Raw genomic sequence first — 22640 nt, 5'->3', positions numbered from 1 at the left:
TTTTTCACTGTCAATCACCTCTCTCAGGTCCCCTTTTTCCTCTTAATCCAGCTTAAATTCCATGGTCAATTTTTATTATCATTCCCCTGACCATTTGGCTAAAACACAAGCCAGGTTAAATCAAATTCTACCTATTCTGTACTCATACCCACAAAAGTAAATATGGCTAAAGGGGAAAAAAAAACAAACCCTGCTAGCATGCTAATGGTCTCACTTTACATTACTGACAACAACTATTATTGCTGCCTAGCAACCATTCTTTATTTCCAGGGCTCCTAAACAACTATTTTTTCTACCCTCTCCTCAAACTAACTACCTGATAACTTTATTTCTATTTAATTAAGAAAATATAACCAGTTAAAAACAAAACAAAACCAAAACAATTTCCACAAGTTCCCAGCACTGTATCTACCTACTTACCTAAATTAATGCCCATATTCTGTCTTCTCTCCTATTACCATATATGAACTTGCTGTGCTCCCAGAAAAGAACCACCCCCTCTTCTCTAACTCAAAGATGTTGTTGCAGTAATTCTCCCCTTTTTTCATACATGATGCGTTTTCCTATTTCTACTGGATCATTCTCATCAACATACAAATATGCTTCTTAAAAAATTCTTCACCCATTTTTCTTTCCCTTAGTAGCAAAACTTCTCAAATGAATCTCTATATTCAGTCTTCGACTTTCTGTATATTCTCTTTTATAACCCTATCAGGCACTTACCCCTACCACTCTAGAAACTGCGTTTGTCAACTTCACCAATAACTTCCACATTGCTAGCACAGCGACCACTTGGCAGTTCTTATCTTAATCAGCTTTTCAGCAACATTTGACACAATTGTTCCTATCTCTTCCTTAAAACCCTGTCCTCACTTTGCTTGCAGGACACCCTACCACATAGGCTTTATTTTCTGTCACCTTGACCAATTCCTCTCTATCTCGCTGATCCAAAAATGTTCAAGTACGAGTTCAGTCTTCTTCCCAATTAGTCTCATTCCTTCATATCTCTCTGGTCTCCTAGTTTTATCTCACAAATTTATATCCCTAGTCTGTAGTCCTACCATAAAATGAAGATTGGTAATATCCAACTACCTTACTGATAACTCTACTTGGATATCTAGTGGATATTTGGCAAGTTCTATGTCCAAAAGTGAATTCCAGAGCTTCCTCTCCAAACTGTTTGTTTCTAGTCTTCCTTATCTTAGTTATAAACATGTTCACCTTTCAAGTAGCTCAGGCCAAAACTCCAGACTCACCCTTGTTTCTATTTTTCTTTCACTGCACATCCAATATACCAGCAAATTCAGTAAGTCCTACATCCAAAATACTGCTAAATTTTTTTAAAGTTATTGACATCTCTATCACTAATACACTGGTCCAAGCCACTTACCATCATCTCTTGCCTGCATTATTGCAACAACTTCCTAAATTTCTCCCTTATTTTACCATTGCTCATTCCAGTTTATTCCAAACATAGAAGTCAGATTGATCCTGTTAATATAAGTCAGGGGGTTCTGGTTCATATGGCAGTGTAAGCCCTCTATCGCTCATCCCTCTCATATTGATTATAATTATACAATAATACAATAACCTGGACAAAATATAATAATCTAAGGTTCCTGAAAAGGAAACAAAAACAGGCTGATTGAGGAATATTATTTCACAAGTGTATTAAGTTAGTGGCATGTTATGTAGCCATCAAAGTTTATGTTTATAAAAACTGAGATTTCCAATAAGTAATGTTCTTTCATAGAGCATATATAATTTTAAAAATGTCTTTAATGTTTTATACTCACATGGCCAAGTCATAACTATTAACAAATAAAAGCACAACTATAATTTGTTCATAAAATGTTTATAGACTTCATGACAAAATTAGATATTAATGCTCAAGGTGAGATTGTCAAAATCAATGTTTTAAAAATTTAAAAAATGTCAAAACAGAAAATAGCAAAATATTTAAAAAGAAAGCCACTAAGTCAACAACATTTACTAGATACTATAAACTACTATACCATGTACCACGAAGACTATAAAGAAATAAAAAGTTTCAGTGAACTTGCAAAGCACCTACTGTATGCCAGAAACCATTTTAATTATTCAAAGTCATTTGGTCCTCCCAATAACACTAAGAGGTGATTTCACCATGTTAGTGACTAGGAAATAGGTTAAGTAAGTTGTCCAAAGTCATACTATAAGTAATTAATGGAGCAGGAAGTCTACTCTAGGCAGTCTGGCTCCAGAGTTTTTGTTCAACCACTATGCTATGCTGCTCATTTAAAAAGAGAAAACATAATAGTAAAGAGACTGTAAATTTATTTTAAAATATTAAGATTGTGGTCAAAATCACTATTTTTTGATATAATCACATAAGTATAAATGCACAGCAAAATTAAAGTAGAAGTTAATAAATACCTGGTGTTCCAATAGCTCTTACATATGAAAATGCAATGTTTGCTTTTCCTTTCAGAGCATTTTCTATATTCTGAAGGTCTTCCAGAGTGGTAATATATTTTACTTCATTGAAAAGAAGAGCACTAAAATAAACAGATGTAATTAGTAGAAAAACCTGATATGAATTTAGTTATATTTATTGAGGAAATAAAAGAACCTAATCAAAAAAAAGTTAGTAAAAACCTAAGCATTTTAACACTAAATTAAAATCACTCCTAAATCATTAACCTGTCCCTAAGAACATCAAGTAGGGACAGTTGTAAAAAATGATGCTCGTTCTCCATCACGACCACCTCTCAATGTATTTAAGCTGTATTCGCTAATATCCTATTCTGGCCAAATAATCCCTTACAGATCTCTCAGCTTGAACACATTTGAGCCCTTCACACATCTAAACTGCATGCCTCTTTCCATGGCCTGTAACATAAGAAGGCCCTGTATAACCTAGACCTTGCCTACTTCTCCAGCCTCATTTTGTTCTACCATCCCTCATGTCTACCACTTTAGGCACACCTCAGGACCTCTGAGACACAATTCTCTTTGCTGAAAGCTATTCCCTCTGCTCCTTCTCATACATCTCATCTCAGAGAAGCCTTCCCTGTTGGCCCTACATAAGTAGGTCTATAGCATTTTCTGCTTTCATTTCACACTATTTGATCCCTTCATAGTACTTATCACAATTTATAAATACTTATATATTTGTTTACTTGTTTACTCCAGCCTCTCTCATTAAACTGTTACGTTTGCGAGGCAGGGACCTTGCATATTTTATCACTATATCTGTAATAACTAAGAACAGAGCCTAGTATATTATCTATCAGGTGATCAATAAATATTTGTTGAATATATAAAAGGTAGAGTAGGAATTATTCCCATTCTTTGTTTGAAGAAATGCAAGTTCAAAACACTGAAAAGCTTAGTTACTCGGAAATACATTTACTGAATCAAGGAACCAGGAACAGAACACAGAACAGGCCTTCTTACTCCTAGTTCAGTGATCTTTCCACTTGACTGTAATTCTTCTAAATCATCTTTTCAATGTGTAAATCAGACTGATAGTATTTCTTCATTCGAAAGACTCTTCTTTATTAATTTTCTACTTCTACATAATCCTCTAACAACGCATTTCACTTATCTGTCTGTGTGTGTATTTTTGTTAGACAAATTTTAAAGATTCTTGAAAGTTGTTCCAAGTCCACTTAAATAAGCCCAAGTCCATTTAAATATTTAAATAAGCCAAGGTTCACTCAACTATCTTCAACAAATTAGTTAATCACGATTTCTTCCTATGGAAAATATGGTACTTTCTGCTAATACTGCAGTTCTTAAACTATTTTGGTCTCAAGATACCTTTGAGTTCTTCAAAGAGCTTTTGTTTATCTAAGTTATATCTACCAATAGGTGCCAAAATAAAAATTAAAAAAGAAATTTAAAAGTATTAATTCTTTTAAACTCTATAGCGTCTTAATATAAATGCTTTTTATTTAAAAAAAAAAAAAACCAACCTAAATTTTCCAAAACAAAAGAAAAATTTAGTGAAAAGAGTGGCATTGTTTTACATTTTTGCAAATCTTAATATTGGACTAAATAAAAAACAGCTGTATTCTTGTAACTGCTTCTGCATTCAATCTGTTATGACATCACATATCATATAACCTTTAGAAACTGCACTCCTGAGAGAATGACAGTGTAAAAGGCGAATAATGTCTTAGTATTATTATAAAAGTATTGTGATTTCATGGACAGCCTGAAACTACTGCCCTAAATTACACTGGCTTAAATATTGACTTACTACAAATTTCCTCAATCTTTTAAAAGAAATGTAAAACTTGATCTTTTACAATTCCCAGGGTTCGTTTTGTTTTTAAAAGAAATATTTACAAAGCAGTACTCACTATGTGCCAGATATTTCACGTTGTCATTTAAACCTTCAACAATGTTCTTGCAATATTCTTTATTCAACACATACATTCGACAGTCTGAAGGATTAAGTAACCTGCTCCAGATCACATTGGTAGTCACTGGTAGACCTAAGATTCAAATCTAGGCCTTCTGACACTAAGGCCAGGACTTTTAAACTATATTACTGACTACTCTTGTAAATGGGAAAGCAGGTAGAAAGGAAGGCAACTAATTAAAGGCAAGAGTGACTTGGTGGCAGTGTGGGTAGCAGCTGCTTATACATTTTGGCTAACAAGTTCAGAATTACTGTTGAGTAACTTCAAAGCATTTTGGAGGTGCTATCTAGTAAACTTAGTTGGACTTCCATGTAAATTCTAGCCTTAGAAATTCCATCCACCCATTTACCTTTATTTCTCTAGCAGTTCTAATCTATGTGCTTCAAAAATCAAACATGGGAGACGAAATCTCCCTAACCTTTTTCTCAAATAAAGACTGGCAAATATAAATTAATAAAAGCCAACATTTGGGGGACATTACCACATGTCAGGCACAGCAGTTTATCAGTATTGGGACTGCCTAGCTCTGAGCTCCTCTCTTTTGCTTTGGGAATTCCCAGTTTCCTAAGTCTTTCTATTGGGCAGAGCTCACCTCATAAAAAAGCAGAGTGCTCTCAAAAATCTAATATTATGGTAAACTTACTTTCTCAAGTTCCCTGATGCAAGGCATAAGCAATATGACCCAAATTCACTTGCTTGACATTTTGGATCAGGAGCTAGTGATGTAAGTTACGAATCAAGAACAGTGCAGAATTCTTTCAAGAAGCAACAGCAGCAATAGTCAGCTTCAAAGGCAGCAATGAAAAAAGTGCTGATGACAGTCCCACTTCAGGAGATACAAGCCGTGGCATGCAACTCTCAGCAGTAATGCAGCAGTACTCTCCAGACTGGTTCTTTGTCATGATCTTGACTCTAATTCAGTCATATAAACTGAGTTCAGTTCTCATCTTTTCTAGTGAACCTGAGATTTCCTATATCTGCTCCAAATCCTTTTCTGCTTAAGCCAGTCAGATCCAGATTCTGGGGTTCATAACTAAGAACTCTCAGCAATGTACTGTGTTTTCTTTAATTTTCATGGCAACTATCTGAGATTGGTATGATCACTAACTCTATTTTACAGATAAGGTCATGGGGCTTTGAGAAGTTACCTTGCCTCATGTCCTAAAACTCCTTAAGCAGTCGTTACCCATGAGGTAATAATAAACCAAAACTAATGACATTCATAATCTAATGATCACTATGATTTTTCCCAATGGCTTCAAAATTTTAATGTTAACTTCCAGAATATGGACACATCTAGGAATCTCTAGGATCCATTCCACAGGCCTGTGCTCCTTCACCCCAGTCACAAAGAGGAGCAATACTGACAGAAATGGGCTAAAGGAAAAGTCTGTCTTGGGATTTTCTTGCTCTAATGAAGCAGTAAAACGGCCTGGGGCTGCTCTGACCTGAGAGTTCTTCCACCCCAGAAAGGCCCTCCTTTTCCTTGGCATGCTCTTCCTGAGACTCTCCTATCACAACTATTAGATACATAACATATATGGTAAGAGTAGGTATCAGAAAAAAAAAGAAACTGAACAGTCTATGTGACCCTACTCATAGAGTATAGCAAGCTGCTCAGCCTTTTTTCAGAAAATAAAAGACCATTTTTATATTATATTTCTATTATTCAAATTCTAAAAAAAAAACAATAAAAAGAAAATGTTACTTTCTATTTTGCCATAGCAAAATCCCTAAGACAAAATAGCCATAGCAAAATCCCTAAGACAAAATAAATAAATAAATAAATAAATAAAAGGAAATAGGGGAAGAGAGGAAGCAGAGAGCAACAGATTTTATCTAAATTAATTATTGTGACTGGCCACATTCATGCATAAAATGAAATATCCCAAAGTGTTTTATTAAGCATTTTCTAAATTAATACAGTTTTTTTAAAAATGAGCAGGTAGAAATCACTTCCGAAATGTGAATTAAGAGTACAAGTAATAACAAAGTTCATAAACATCTTTGTCTTTCTGTCATACATCATATATTCTCCTACTAGCTTGCTTCTTATAAAATTCTTATCACCAGAAACTATCTTATGGACTTATAACACAAGATTTCTGCTTCTCCCATTTTTAACACAAAAGAGTGAAGCTTCCAAATTCACTCCACCAATTCAGTACTTTTTGAGCATCTAACATATGTCATGCATGGTGCTATGCACTGGTAGTAGGGCTTTGTATAAAAGGGCAGTTTGAAGATATAACCATTACCACCAATTAACATTGAACATGTCCTGCATTCAAATGCAAGACAAGTGATTTTTTATTACAATTTCCCAGTAAAAAATATATCACTATCAAAAAGGAACCCCTTTTTGATACTGTGCAGGAACAAACCTTATACAGATAAAAGAATGAACAATAGCTCAAAATCTATTAAGAAAGGACCAGTTTAGGAGTTTTAGAGGAAGATACCTCTAAGAGTAGCTTTCCCCAGAGGTTCTACAGTAATGTCTCCTAAAGACTGAATACCTAGGCTCAGCAATAATGTGTTAAAGAATAATATATTAGCGGAAATTATGATTGCTGAAAATAATTCCTATAATAGTTGAAGTTCGAATTATTAGTAGTAAGTTAATTTAAAGGGAAAAAAACTTCAGTTTCTGACAATATTGTCACAAGGATATCACGTACCATTAACCAGAGTTAATGAGATTCCATTGTTTCTTAGGTACTGAATAATCCTTCCTTTTTTGCATCATTGGATGATTTTTAGGAGTCAACAATGACTAAAAGAAGAATGGTCATTCTTTGCAATTGCTGCCTCATGGCAAATATCACAAGCAACTGACACAGCACGAGCTCACATAGACTCACTTCTGTCATCACTGTGTGAACAGAACCATAGGTAGATATCTGAATATGGACTGCTTTTTTTTTCTCTATTGCAAAATGAGACTACCCACATTTATATATATATATAAATATAAAAAGCAACTAACATTTGTAGAGTACTGGTTAAAATTCACAATGTAATTTTCACATGCATCACCTTATTCATTCTTCACAATAATCTCATAAGGCTGCAATTATAACATTTAGAAATGAGAAAAACTAGAAATCAGAAAAGATAAAGTGCTCAGATCACACAATGGAATGGGAGGACTCAAATCCTTGGTGAATCTAGACTTCTTCATGTATCATACAACCTTCCAATCCATATTTGAGATTATAGTGTCTTAACCTCTTACACCTCTAACTAACTTGCCACAGTATTATTAATCAACGAATAAAGATTAGTTGTTACTTCAACTTTCTTTTTCTAAATATTCTTCTTAATCCATCTAGAAGCTGGAAGTAAAATTTTCCTCACAGTTATCAAACCACCCAATTCCACAAGTTTTGACTGTGTTTATTTTAGAAAACAGAGCTAAGAAATTTTAGACTATAAACCAAATTCTTATTTTTAATTTAAATTTCATTTATTTTGCAAATTGGTAACACTTTTATATGGTTCAAAACACAAAAGGTACCAAAAAAGTTGACAAGAGTCTACCTACAACTCCTTCATCCATCCCAGCTTCCCCATTCCATTCCTGTAAACCAATATTACCAGTTTCTTGTGAAACCCTTAAATATATCATAAATATCTTTATATATGCCTCTGTTAGAATACAATCCTCCAGAGATTTCTCTGTGTTCCTATAAAATCTAAGTCTCCTGAAGATGAAAGCTGGCATGACACAAAGATGGAGAATGTCTCCATTCTAACTATTCTCTCTTTTCTCTGAAGCCATTCAAAGTGTAATAAAATCTTTTATCTTCCCCAGAGTCCAATGCTTACAATATTTAGTAGAGACCTCCTCTCCTGTCCCAACCGAGGATTTGTTTACATCCCAGAGAAAAAGATAAGCACTCCATCTCTTGGAGAGTAGAGGTGCCAGCTTTTATATATAACCTTAAAGATTCATAATTTCTGAGTTCTTTCTCTAAACCTCACTATAAGTACAGATATAAGTATATGGTCTCACTCTGATGCTCTGCGTACAATTGGGTGTTGGGATCTAGAACTACCACATTACTGGGGCCACTGGCTATGTAGTCTTATTTCTGATCCAGAGGCTAGGTGTTTCTACAACTATATGTGCAAGTAGGGTAATATTTCAGACTCTTTAGAGTTTTGGGCTTACTCCCTTTCTTACATACATGGTACTATGCTATTCTCTAAACACCTGCTTTATTTCACTTATTGTATCCTGAAAAGTCAACATGTTAAATTAGACTTATCTTCTGTATATTTGTTCTTTCTGGCCTAGTTCAGATGGTGATCAGCTAGGATTTGGAGCAGAGTAAGGTGGAAAAGAAGAAATCAGGGATTAACTCAAGTTTGTAGTTTTGCTGATTGTTACCAAATTAACTATTACCAATTTCAGTTAATTTCAACTCCTAAGCATTAAAAAGAAAATCCCCTCTTTGCTCTCTCTACTCTGCTTCCCTGGATTGTAGATGGCCACACGATGGTTTCTCTGTGTGCTCGTCACATGCACTAGGAAAGGCTCTCCAGTGCTAATCTGATCACATCACTTGCCTGCTTCTGTTGAGCAAGCAGGTGTTGAGTTGGGGTGATCGATAAGGACAGCAAGCCAAACAGCAAGAGGCAAAAAGAGAGGCATCAGTTCCAGAATGTTCCATTCCCTTCCCTGCTTTGAAATAGCCCCAGGTGAGGGTCAGGTGGACAAAGCATAGATTCAAGGAATCATCTCATTCTAAGGAGCCCCAAACAAAAGACTCCTAGCTCTTTATGGACCCAGGGGCTGGGGTGAAGGATAGGCAGAAGGGCTAGGAGTGGAAAGGGACTGAGTCAAAGTAGAGATAAGGAGGTCTTATCAGATGTACTTGAGAGGTACTTTATCCAAGGTCTCTGATAGTGAGGCCTCCAAACAGACACTTGGGTTAGAAATGCAGGTGTACATACCAGCATGTTTGGCCTTACGGACTGGGAGTGGGGAGAGTCATAAGTCCTTAACCTCAATTTTCTCTAGAAAACTTCATTCAAGTCCAGTGTGGACAAGGCACCTTCTCCCTATGCAGCCTGCTAGACAAAGTCTTGTAATTGCCTATGGTCAAGACTAAAAGATGACACAGGAATTGTGGGCTAGAGATGGACTTCTCAGTCTTCAGTGGCTACCCAAAAGCCTAATAAACGCCTTCACATGGTAAACAAAGATTCCTTCATCTGACCCCATGCTTACTTCTCTGCCCTGATCTCCTGCTTCACATGTCATACTCTAGTAAAAATTATCTTCTCCAAACTATTCTAACCTCCATTCCTCTGCTCATACAATTCCCACTGCTTTCACTACCTTCCGTTTCACAACCAAGCAAACCCCCACTTATCCTTTAAGATGCATCTCAAGTGCCACCTCCTTCAGGAAGTCTTCTTAGTAAATATCCACCCTAATTTTAGGCACAAGTAACTACTCCCTTACCCAGCAGATCCTTAAGCCCTTATGCATACACTTCTATTTTACTTACCACATAATATTTTGTTTATATATATCTCTACAACAAAACGCTAAATTCCTAGAGAAGAGAAGCTACATCCTATTGTTTTGTATCCCCAAATGCCAAAGAGGTATCTGGCATTTAGCAGGAACATGGGGAATAACCTTTGTGGAATCAGTGTTCTATAAATCGACATTACTATAGCACAAGGAACAGGACATCACCAAAGCAGGACTGCATGACACAAGCCCCACAGGCTAGTCAGTTCAAATAACAGGGTCCCCAGCACTAACAGCCTCTCTACACCGAAGGCCCAATTATTTCAAAACCATCTTTTCATCAGGTTGTCCAAGGTGCACCTGCCACTCCAGGATTTGCTGTCAAACTTGTCAAAGACAATCTTATTCACCCTTCCTCCATCCCTCAAAGGATCTTTTTGTTTCTTCACTCTCATTTCTGGGCCAAAGACAGTCATCAGAAATCTACTATAAAGAAGCTGGAAGTAAAATTTTCCTCACAGTTATCAAACCACCCAATTCCACAAGTTTTGACTGTGTTTATTTTAGAAAACAGAGCTAAGAAATTTTAGACTATAAACCAAATTCTTATTTTTAATTTAAATTTCATTTATTTTGCAAATTGGTAACACTTTTATATGGTTCAAAACACAAAAGGTACCAAAAAAGTTGACAAGAGTCTACCTACAACTCCTTCATCCATCCCAGCTTCCCCATTCCATTCCTGTAAACCAATATTACCAGTTTCTTGTGAAACCCTTAAATATATCATAAATATCTTTATATATGCCTCTGTTAGAATACAATCCTCCAGAGATTTCTCTGTGTTCCTATAAAATCTAAGTCTCCTGAAGATGAAAGCTGGCATGACACAAAGATGGAGAATGTCTCCATTCTAACTATTCTCTCTTTTCTCTGAAGCCATTCAAAGTGTAATAAAATCTTTTATCTTCCCCAGAGTCCAATGCTTACAATATTTAGTAGAGACCTCCTCTCCTGTCCCAACCGAGGATTTGTTTACATCCCAGAGAAAAAGATAAGCACTCCATCTCTTGGAGAGTAGAGGTGCCAGCTTTTATATATAACCTTAAAGATTCATAATTTCTGAGTTCTTTCTCTAAACCTCACTATAAGTACAGATATAAGTATATGGTCTCACTCTGATGCTCTGCGTACAATTGGGTGTTGGGATCTAGAACTACCACATTACTGGGGCCACTGGCTATGTAGTCTTATTTCTGATCCAGAGGCGAGGTGTTTCTACAACTATATGTGCAAGTAGGGTAATATCTGAGACCCTTTAGAGTTTTGGGCTTACTCTCTTTCTTACATACATGGTACTATGCTATTCTCTAAACACCTGCTTTATTTCACTTATTGTATCCTGAAAAGTCAACATGTTAAATTAGACTTATCTTCTGTATATTTGTTCTTTCTGGCCTAGTTCAGATGGTGATCAGCTAGGATTTGGAGCAGAGTAAGGTGGAAAAGAAGAAATCAGGGATTAACTCAAGTTTGTAGTTTTGCTGATTGTTACCAAATTAACTATTACCAATTTCAGTTAATTTCAACTCCTAAGCATTAAAAAGAAAATCCCCTCTTTGCTCTCTCTACTCTGCTTCCCTGGATTGTAGATGGCCACACGATGGTTTCTCTGTGTGCTCGTCACATGCACTAGGAAAGGCTCTCCAGTGCTAATCTGATCACATCACTTGCCTGCTTCTGTTGAGCAAGCAGGTGTTGAGTTGGGGTGATCGATAAGGACAGCAAGCCAAACAGCAAGAGGCAAAAAGAGAGGCATCAGTTCCAGAATGTTCCATTCCCTTCCCTGCTTTGAAATAGCCCCAGGTGAGGGTCAGGTGGACAAAGCATAGATTCAAGGAATCATCTCATTCTAAGGAGCCCCAAACAAAAGACTCCTAGCTCTTTATGGACCCAGGGGCTGGGGTGAAGGATAGGCAGAAGGGCTAGGAGTGGAAAGGGACTGAGTCAAAGTAGAGATAAGGAGGTCTTATCAGATGTACTTGAGAGGTACTTTATCCAAGGTCTCTGATAGTGAGGCCTCCAAACAGACACTTGGGTTAGAAATGCAGGTGTACATACCAGCATGTTTGGCCTTACGGACTGGGAGTGGGGAGAGTCATAAGTCCTTAACCTCAATTTTCTCTAGAAAACTTCATTCAAGTCCAGTGTGGACAAGGCACCTTCTCCCTATGCAGCCTGCTAGACAAAGTCTTGTAATTGCCTATGGTCAAGACTAAAAGATGACACAGGAATTGTGGGCTAGAGATGGACTTCTCAGTCTTCAGTGGCTACCCAAAAGCCTAATAAACGCCTTCACATGGTAAACAAAGATTCCTTCATCTGACTCCATGCTTACTTCTCTGCCCTGATCTTCTGCTTCACATGTCATACTCTAGTAAAAATTATCTTCTCCAAACTATTCTAACCTCCATTCCTCTGCTCATACAATTCCCACTGCTTTCACTACCTTCCGTTTCACAACCAAGCAAACCCCCACTTATCCTTTAAGATGCATCTCAAGTGCCACCTTCTTCAGGAAGTCTTCTTAGTAAATATCCATCCTCATTTTAGGCACAAGTAACTACTTCCTTACCCAGCAGATCCTTAAGCCCTTATGCATACACTTCTATTTTACTTACCACATAATATTTTGTTTATATATATCTCTACAACAAAACGCTAAATTCCTAGAGAAGAGAAGCTACATCCTATTGTTTTGTATCCCCAAATGCCAAAGAGGTATCTGGCATTTAGCAGGAACATGGGGAATAACCTTTGTGGAATCAGTGTTCTATAAATCGACATTACTATAGCACAAGGAACAGGACACCACCAAAGCAGGACTGCATGACACAAGCCCCATAGGCTAGTCAGTTCAAATAACAGGGTCCCCAGCACTAACAGCCTCTCTACACCGAAGGCCCAATTATTTCAAAACCATCTTTTCATCAGGTTGTCCAAGGTGCACCTGCCACTCCAGGATTTGCTGTCAAACTTGTCAAAGACAATCTTATTCACCCTTCCTCCATCCCTCAAAGGATCTTTTTGTTTCTTCACTCTCATTTCTGGGCCAAAGACAGTCATCAGAAATCTACTATAAAACAAGTATCATTCTATTACTTGAACTTTTTGCTAAGCTTTTTACGACACACCTCCCACCCTCAAAATAGCCACCCCTTCTCTATCCCAGGAAAGGGCTTCTAAGGCAGCCCAATAGTTCTTTGGAATTCCTTCTTCAAAAGTCCATCTTTCATTCCTTACATTTGGCTTCTTAGCTGACAGGCCTTAGGATCCTTGGTTGTCGGGGATTCATTACGACCTTTCATTAACATATTATTAGTACTGGAACATTTAAAAGTGTCTGTTTGCAAAATGATAAACACAACTTTTCACTTAACGGTTTTGAGCTTTCAATACCTTAACTTTCACCCAATTTGCATGGGAATCCAGTCAGAGAAGGAAGAGGAGAGCTAAGTAGAAAAAGACAGCCAATGTTAGCAAAGGTCTTAGTCGGTACAGACCTACAACAACATTAAATTGGGAAAGTCCATGTAAACTCGTTTCCTTAACAAGTCACAGTTTCCAGCTCTGTCACCAAAGAGAATACTAGACTTCATTCCGAGGGAGACTACAGGAATGAACGCCAGGTAGGCCTGAGGCCAAGGCCTAAAGACTCCATGGCAGGGAACTTAAATTAGATTTGCTCGCTTACTCTCAGTAAACGTTCAGGTATGTGCTGAGATCATTTGTACTGTTTCTACACTTACTGAGCAGACACAGAGCTATAGCCTCTAGAAAAAAGTCAAGCTGGGTGAGAAGTATCCTAGATAACTTTAAAAATCCAAGTGAGAATAGCAAAGGTGAGCTTCTTACCTGGTAAAATCTTCAATTCTCAGGTAGAATCAAAAGCAAAAGCTATAGTATAACTCATATGGTCATGTTGTATCATCTCCTATTTTTATACAGAGTATCTACATATTTCTGTATCCTTTGTTGCTTAAGAAATTTTAGATCCTCTATGTGGGAAGATAGACTAGCAATTTGTGTGAATTTCATGACTACAAATCTATTAAAACTCTAAAATATTTTAATGGATTGTGGTTGTCTAAAATGAAATCACCATATAAGTAATAAAGACATGAATGGGTACTCCCTGTACTTACAAGAGAACGTGAGCGATAATGGCATTCACATCAAACAAGGTGTCAGTAGGGAATTCTCTGAGTAATATGTTGCCCCTGTAAAAAGTTCAAAAAGGCATTACAGAAATATCTCCTTAGCATCCAATTTACTTGTTTCTCAAATATACTAGGCTTTTAGTTCTTTAATGTTAGAGCCTGTATGCATTATCTCATGCACCTAACAGAGTGCTAGCCATAATATACGCTCAAATATTTATTGAAGATACACTAAATAACCATGTTAACTTAGGTTTTTGGGCCTAGCAAAAAAAAAAAAAAAAACTGGAATAAAACATGAGTCTAAACAGGGCTTCCTACTAACCTCCCTGTCACGTACATACACAGATTCCCCAAACTGGGCTGGGAAAAAGACAAGCAGGAGAGAGAAAGAAGTGTCCTCCACAGTAGGCCCCCGAGGAGACAGGTTCTCTCCCCACTTTCTAGGCCAAATCCCAAGGGTCTGTAGAGAAAATCTGAGAAATCTCTTATAGACCCAAGTACAGAGGAGTCCACATCCAGAACATCAGCAGATTCCTCAAAAATAAGGCACATTTATTTCACACCTGAATATGGGCCTACCATATCTACTTAGAACACTAAATTTTCTAAGTGCATACTTAAGAGGCATTTGTAGTAGGAGTCTACATAAGATTCTCATGTAATATTCAAAACAACCCTGTGAAGTAGGTATCATTCTCTTCATTTTATAGACAAGGAAGCTAAAGTGCAGGTAACAAATCTAATACTTGAACTTTTTGCTAAGCTTCATATGTGACCCCCACTGCAAACAACTTTATTCCAGATTAGTGATAATTTATACACTTAAGTATTCTAGAAGTATAGCTTTATATTTATCCATCACACTAAAAATAATAGTTTACCTGAATAAATAGGCTTTCATCAAATCCTTTTCTTTTCCACAGTATCTTGATGTTTCTTCTTTAGCACAATTAACCTTTAAAAGATTATATTTAAGGTTTAGAATATATATCAAAAGGTAAAGTTTCTTGGTTAGGAGAACAAGAAGGAAAATTAAACATTACAGTTTATCTCCAGGTTAAATTTTTTTTAGTTTTCTTTCTGATTTTTATCCTGTAATTGCTCATTTGTTCAAGTGCTTGAGGTAACCCAGAAACTTTTTCTACACCTAAGAGTTGTATTTAATTACATCTAAGAGTTTACATTTAATTCAATCTTATGGAGCAAGTAGAAGGTAACTAGGTAGAAAAGGAAGGAAACAAAGCAGGACAAAAATTATGAGCAAAAGCCAGGAAGCATAGAAGTGAGTGGTAAACTGGGACCATGAAAGCATCTCAGCAGCCTAAATACAAGTATGGCAGATACTACTGGTTTCCTACCCAGAATACACCTTCCCCTTTTGTTTTACTAAGAGAACTTCACTAAAAGCAAGTACCCCATTAAAAGATTTTTACAAGCTCCCAATAGCCAAGGATGGCTAAGTGGTGTTAAGTCATTTGGCTGGGATTCCTAGAAGGCTCTTAAAAGGGGATGGACTAAAAATAAAAACTCTTGCTCTTCTCACTTCTTCCTGACAAAACTCAGACAAGATAGCTAGAAAACCAGCAGTAATCAGGGACCGTGATGAATCTTTCAAGAAGAAACACCTGCTAAAGACAGTGCAACAGAAAAAATGAACCTGAGTCCCTAATGATGTTAGAGCAGCCATCACAACCCTTGACCGCTTACAATCAGGACTCTAACTAAAAAATATAAGGACAATCCTGAACATGAAGATAAAATGGAAGGCATGAGAGCACAAAGATAAGGAGGCAGGTTGAAAGAATATCACATTATTATAGGTCGAGTATGACTGGGATCTGAAGTCAAGCAGAAAAGGACAAAAGAGATTCAAGAGACTTCACAAATACGGTAAGTAAAACTAAGGAGAAATTTGAGCATGTATATGCAACATGGAATAGAGCGGCGGAAGGAAGACAATAAAGAGAATGAAGAGGTTATTAGATGGAGCAAATGGGTAGCCACCAATATAACTTACCAAAACCAAGGCTAGAAGAAGTTACTTTGTTTTGGATTTTAAGTTTTGGGGCTCTTTATGATGGGTTTTATTGTTGTTGTTGAATTTAATTTTAATAGAGTTTGAGTAATCAGAATGACAATTAGGGAAGCTACATTTGTTCCCCCAAAAGCTACAAAAGGAGAAGTGATACTCAGAAAAGATATCAGGAAAAGAGAAAGTTAAAAGTCAGAGTATAGCCATAACCAAAAAAAGTAAAAATTTGTGAATGTAATTTTTAAAAGAATGTTTAAAAGTCAGAGCATAGGGGATGGTTGGCATTATGACAATAAACTGGTCCATTTGTCCATTCATCATCTATTTGAATACCTACTATATGTTAGTCACTGTTCTAGTCACTGGGGGTGCTGTTAAGTTCCAAATAAAAATCTTTACCTTTAGAATCTACATTCTAAAAGTAGAGACAGATCATTTAAAAAACTAATATGTAATGTTAAGTGCTATAAAAAAATATATTAAGGGGTTAGCGTGTAATAGGACATTTTAGATAGGAATCAAGGAAGTGACATTTGTACAAAGAATGAAGTAATGGAGTGATGCATACAAATATATAAGTATGTGAAATAGACGAGTTCTGAGCAGAGTGGGAAGATATCTTCAAAGGTCTTGTGGAAATAACATATCTGGAGATTCGGGTAACAGAAAGATTGACCAGTATGTGTCAGGAACAAAATCAGCAAGGGGAGGGACAGAAAATGAGATTAAAGAGGAAGCCAGTGCCCACAAAAGTTTCAGTTTATCATAACTATAATGCAAAGCCTTCTGAGAGGACACAACTGACTTACATGTGAAGAAGGAGAAATGCCAATTATTAGAAGGCTACTGTGACTTCCCAGATAAGAAATGATGATGGTTTGGATAAGGAGTAAGGGGTAAAAGTGAAGGTACTGGAAGTGGTAATATCTGGAAAGTTTTGATAGTAGAAATGTTACCAAACTCGAGGGGTTCATATAGTTGGCTTTGGTTCTTATACATGCTTGACAATTTTTGTCTTAATTGAAATATTTAGTCCATTTATATTTTAGTGTTTTCTTCATCTACCTTTGCCTCTTGAAATCTCAACTTTTGAGAAATCTCAAAATGCTACTTTTTGTGGTCTTTCCCAATACCATGTGTGATCTTCCACCCCGACAATCAGGTATGAGCTTTCTTTTCTCTTAATCTCTACTGCATTTTATTTGTATTTCTCTTACTAAATGGTCAGGTTCTGCTTATTACTAAAATGATCTGTGAATGTATTTCGTCATTCCTATTTAGGATAGAAACCCTTCAAAGTAACAGACTGAGACTTAGTCATCTTTCTATCCAATAGAAGATTAAATATAGTGAACTTATTTCAATCTCATAAACATTTACTGAGTATCTATTATGTGCTAGGTCTCAGTTAACTTTGAACAACTAATTATACCTCGGAATGATAATGGCACTCATCTCTGAGGAGCTTTGAATAAAGTTTTAAACAGAAATTTAGAAATGAAATAGTAGGTTGGTATGACTCTCAAAAGGGATAATCATGATATTTATCTAGTAACTAGGAAACTAGTAACTAGTAACTGTGTATCTAATAACTGGAGTAGAATATTAAGCTTTGTGGGCACCCACCCTGGGCACGGTACCTCTATACAAACAGAACTGAGTGAAAAAAAATTTTTTAAGGTATATAGCCATGACATGATAAGAAATACATATTTGGTCTCTGCCCCTAGTTCCTAACACAGAGTTTCTAAAACCCGTATAATTTCCTGAGCACCATGAATACTAGGAGTATCTTTTGTTCTAATATTTGGTCTTTTAACTCCAGTTCCAGATGTAAGAGCATCTAAAACCCTTGGAGTGTCTTCTTCCATGCTAATGAATGACTGGTGACTGGGGTGCCCTAGATAGCTGGTCCTCCGAAAGACAAAGGCAAGATTAAGAGGTTTGGAATTTTCAGCCTCACCTTCTATCCTTCAGGTAAGATTGTTAATCAACAAAGACCAATGATTTAATCACCCTTGCCTACACAATGGAACCTCCATAAAAACCTCAAACAACAGAGTTTGGAGAGCTTCTGGGTTGGTAGACACATCCAAGTACTGAGAGGATGACACACTCCAAACCACCCCAGGATAGACCTCCTGCACTCAAGACCTTGCCCTATGGTCTCTTCCATTTGACTATTTCTGAGATAGCCTTTATAATAAACCAATAATAGTAAGTAAAGTAATTCCCTGGGTTTTGTGAGTCATTATAGCAAATTACTGCATTTCAGGAAGGAGTGGTGAGAACCCTCAATTTGTAGCCAAGTTCTGTAGAAGTCTCAGGTAACCTGGGGACACACTACTTGTGATTGGCATCTGAAGTGATAGGCAGTCTTATAAAACTGAGCCCTTAACTTGTGTGGTCTGTGCTAACTTTGTGTAGTTAGTGTGAGAATTCCTTGGTGTGGAAAACTCACACATTTGGTGTAAGAAGTGTTCTGTGGGTAGAGAGAACAGAATCCCTTTAAAAGCCAAGGTTAGTTAACCTTTCAATGCTTCTTACCCTGGAACTCTAGTTGCAGAGACCAAGGACAATCTCTCGGAGAAGGAAGGCTAATCAACTAAGAATAAATGTACACTGTGTGAAAGAAAGTGGTTCTATGAAAAGTAACCTCACTAGGTGATTAGATCACAAATTCCTAACTGGGCAGGTCATGATAGGTATTCATGCCCCAAGCGTATAACTTCTTTAGTAAAAAAAAGGCTTATCTTTTTGCCTTAAGCAAGCCTTGTCCATTGTTTCTGTGCATGTACATTAACATACCTTTGAAATGCCTCTTTTCAGACCCTTCCTTCTAATATGTGGTGACCACCTTTTCAGACTCCTCAAGAAAGTACATAATCTTAACTATCCTGTAATCCAGTTCCCACTTTGCTTTCTCCTATCTTCATGTAATTTCCTTACGTTCCCTCTTTAATTTCAAATGCATAAAAGAAAATGCAAAACTGTTATCCTCCGGAGCATTTGAGATCTTGCTCCCCAGCATTTGTTGTTGGTTTGGCTCAAATCAACTCTTATAAAAACTCTCTACAAGTTTGGACGTTTCTTACGTGGAGGACAGAAAGTCAGGTAGACACTAATCAAAGAATTTAATAATCCCTGTATTATTTCTCATTTAGTTTTCTGAAGTACAAATTCTAAATTTAAATTAAATGAAAGGCTCAGGTAGCTATCTAGTCCATGATGCTTGTGGAAATATTCCATAATACTCAATGGCAAATATGTACATTTTCTGAGAAAAAAATTAACTATATACGTTCAAATTAGGTTGTTTTAACTTTGTACTTAACATGCATGAGAGAAAGTGCAATATAAGCAATTATAAAGACTTAGAATGGGAAAGAAAAAATACTTGAATTACCTCCATTTTAGTACCTCCATTTGTGCTAATAGAAATTTAATAAACAATTGAATTGTGAATATCTATTATGTCAGGCAAAACAAAACCAATGCCTAAATATAGGATTGAAAAATGACACCACAGCCCAATTCAACAGTTTACAAAATAAAATTAAATTCTAAGCTAAAGAATTTTAAACTGCTTTTTTTCTCTATATGTACTAATCTATATAATAATCTAGAACTATCTTTCTGTGCTTCTGTTTATCCTTATGAAAAAAGAAACGTAGAAAAATATTTTTCCAGTTTGGAAAAAGATGTGAAACAACATAAGCATTTTTAGATACTCAGTCTTAAATCATATAAATGTAAAATGTTTGTCACTAATAACTTATTGACATAGATGTCTTTCTACCTTTGCAACTGTAATTCCATAGTCCTGGAGAGGTTTAACAGCCTTATTCAGTTCTTCAAGAAATATAGAGGTACTTGGAGAATCTAAAATAAGAAATGTTTTATGAATGTTTAATGACTTGCCCTTAGGAAAGATGAATTTTTAAAATTAAAGCCCAAAGCTGCAAGCTGAAGAATATATTAGTTTGCCCAACTAGTATACAATAACAACGATTAGTAATTAAACACACCTAGTTTTTTATTTTATACCCTAATTTCCAAAACTTCATTATTCGTATTTCTAAAGTCTTTATAATGACATATTTTAACTTTGTAAGTGACCTTAAAAACTTTCTAATATAATAAGGTAAATAAATGTTTAATTTAAATCTAATATTTGGGATTATTTTTCCAAGTTTAATACCATATACAAAATAGACATGTACACATGCACAAAACTTTCAAAATGATTTTAAGATACCATTTTCAAATCACAATGAGTCAATAGAAATGTGGATTTTCTTCACTCACTAATTCCAATAGTATTTTTTAATGCATGAAGACTTAAATGAGACCATTACAATTATTAGTTATGTTCAATAGTTACATTAGTTAATTTAGTTTAATTAATGTTATTAATTAACTAAGCAGAGTATTATACTAAAGCATTACTCATACTACATTTAAAGTTTAAAAACACTTAAAATGTTTACATGCTAAAAATACCAAAAAGTATACTTTCAGAAATGACTAGATAAAATTCAGATGTTTTTATATTAATAGCTAATTTTTATCTAGTATTTACTATGGACTAGTCACATGAGTACAATCACTTAATCCTTACAACGAATTTATGAAGCAAATACTATTTCCTCAATAATAGGAATAACAAAAAAGACACACAGAGAGACTTAAGTGACTTGACCAAGGTCACACAGGAAGTCAAGCAGTAGAATCCGGATTCAAACCCAGGCAGGCATTTTATAGTAGCAGCTTTGTAGCTAGCACATATGAATCCTAACAATACATTCCCACTGAACATATTAAGTAGCAATGGAAACATCACAAAAATCAGAAAATAAAAAGTACTTACTGGCTTGACAAAAATAAGCTAAGGAGGCTTTTCCTTGTTGCAATGTACTTAAATATTTCTGAGGACTCAGTTCTGGTAGAGAGCCTACTGTTGACTTGTAAAAAATGCACGTCATGACAAAAGAGATGCCAACTATAAATACATTGAAACTGGAAGACATCATCAGCTGTAGTTGTATACAGGCAGGAGATTCTGTTTTGTTCACTGCTGTGTTCTGTTGCCTAGGACAATACCTGGCCAAGACTAGGTGCTTGACAAAATTTTGCAGAATGAATTTGTTGAAAAACTGAATGAAGTAAAATCTGCAAAAAGAATAATATAAGGCCTTACTTATATATATGATTTGGCTAGTACTTTACTATTTCCTTCTAATAAAAATTTGATAAGTTATGATATATAATGGCATTGATTTGATAATATTATGGGTTCTTTGATACTTGCAAAATGTATCAAAGATATCTGGAAAATGTAACGCAAAGTATCTTAAGTTTAATAGATAGTAATGAAGTATGTTAAGCTAATTGTCATTTTTAAAGGTCCTAAAATTAATTCTCAAATATCCAATCCATTTTTACATTGGGCATTTTAAATTTCTCTACCAAGAGTAGATTTACAATTAATACACAAATAGTTATTTAATACCATTAATACGGCAGTGAGACATCCAAAATATGTCTACTATGTTTACATTCTTTTTACTTTAAATCTGCTGGAAAGTAGCTATTAAAACTACTTAAGAACATTCCTTTTGAATACACATTTTTAATGCTCCAGACTTAAATTTATTTATATTGCTTAGAAATTCAAATATCTTTTTCAACTCATATTTTAATTCGGTTCTATTTTCTGAACTCAGATTTGTTCTAGGTCAGCGGTCCCCAACCTTTTTGGCACCAGGGACTGGTGCTCCTATGAGAATCTAATGCCTGATGATCTGAGGTGGAGCTGAGGCTGTGATGCTAGCGCAGGGGAGAGGCTGCAAATACAGATGAAGCTTTGCTTGCTCACCCCTGCTCACCTCTTGCTGTGCAGCCTGGTTCTAAAAAGCCACAAACTAGTAGTGGTCTGCGGCCTGGGGGTTTGGGACCCCTGTTCTAGATAACCTCCTCTCATCTTTTCATGCTGTGGTTACTTCTGCACTCTCCTCTGTATCTGCCATCAATTCTCTTCTGTTTTGCTACTTTCAAATTTATCTTAAACAATTTCTTCTTTCAGGAAGCTTTTCTACTGATAATCTATATTACCTAAGTTTAAAAGAAGATAGTTTAGGAAAATTTGTATAATATGAAAATATCATACTTCCAGAAGTTAAAGATACACCCATAGGTATAGGTGAGAATTTTGTTTTAATTTTTTTAAATTTCAAATAGAACCCATAATTTTCAAAAAAAAGATCACAATCTTAAAACAGGAAACAGGGAGCGAAAAGAGAAAAAAAAAATTACTCATAAGGATGGGGTAGAATTTTTCAGTAATGAATAAAATAATAAAAGAATGAAAAATTACACTAAATTGGATATTTACTCTGGTCTTTCAATATTATCAATAAATACATAACACCTCTCCCCAAAGTAGCAGGTATATCTAAAAAAAGGAGCTAATTACTCATGAT

General features: G+C 35.7%; 1 protein-coding gene across 3 annotated transcripts in view; it reads right to left on the bottom strand.

Moving 5' to 3' along the window:
* TXNDC16 (thioredoxin domain containing 16) overlaps nucleotides 1-22640 on the bottom strand; it is a 71277-nt gene that overhangs the window by 41671 nt on the left and 6966 nt on the right. For 2 of the 3 annotated variants that reach the window (XM_011385470.2, XM_011385448.2), the window contains exons 2-6: nucleotides 21029-21330; nucleotides 19958-20040; nucleotides 15008-15081; nucleotides 14109-14183; nucleotides 2416-2537 (exon numbers count right to left, since the gene is read on the bottom strand). In XM_011385470.2, the coding sequence (XP_011383772.1) occupies nucleotides 2416-2537; nucleotides 14109-14183; nucleotides 15008-15081; nucleotides 19958-20040; nucleotides 21029-21191 (517 nt within the window). In that variant the 5' untranslated portion in view covers nucleotides 21192-21330. Of the gene's footprint in view, nucleotides 1-2415; nucleotides 2538-14108; nucleotides 14184-15007; nucleotides 15082-19957; nucleotides 20041-21028; nucleotides 21331-22046; nucleotides 22272-22640 lie in introns of those variants that run through there. The other variant, XM_011385456.2, reaches the window with a different exon arrangement.

The sequence above is a fragment of the Pteropus vampyrus genome, unplaced genomic scaffold, assembly GCF_000151845.1.
Source record: "Pteropus vampyrus isolate Shadow unplaced genomic scaffold, Pvam_2.0 Scaffold15, whole genome shotgun sequence".
NCBI lineage: Eukaryota > Metazoa > Chordata > Mammalia > Chiroptera > Pteropodidae > Pteropus > Pteropus vampyrus.
Note: the sequence above shows the minus strand (reverse complement) of the source record. Positions and strands in the feature narration are given on the sequence as shown.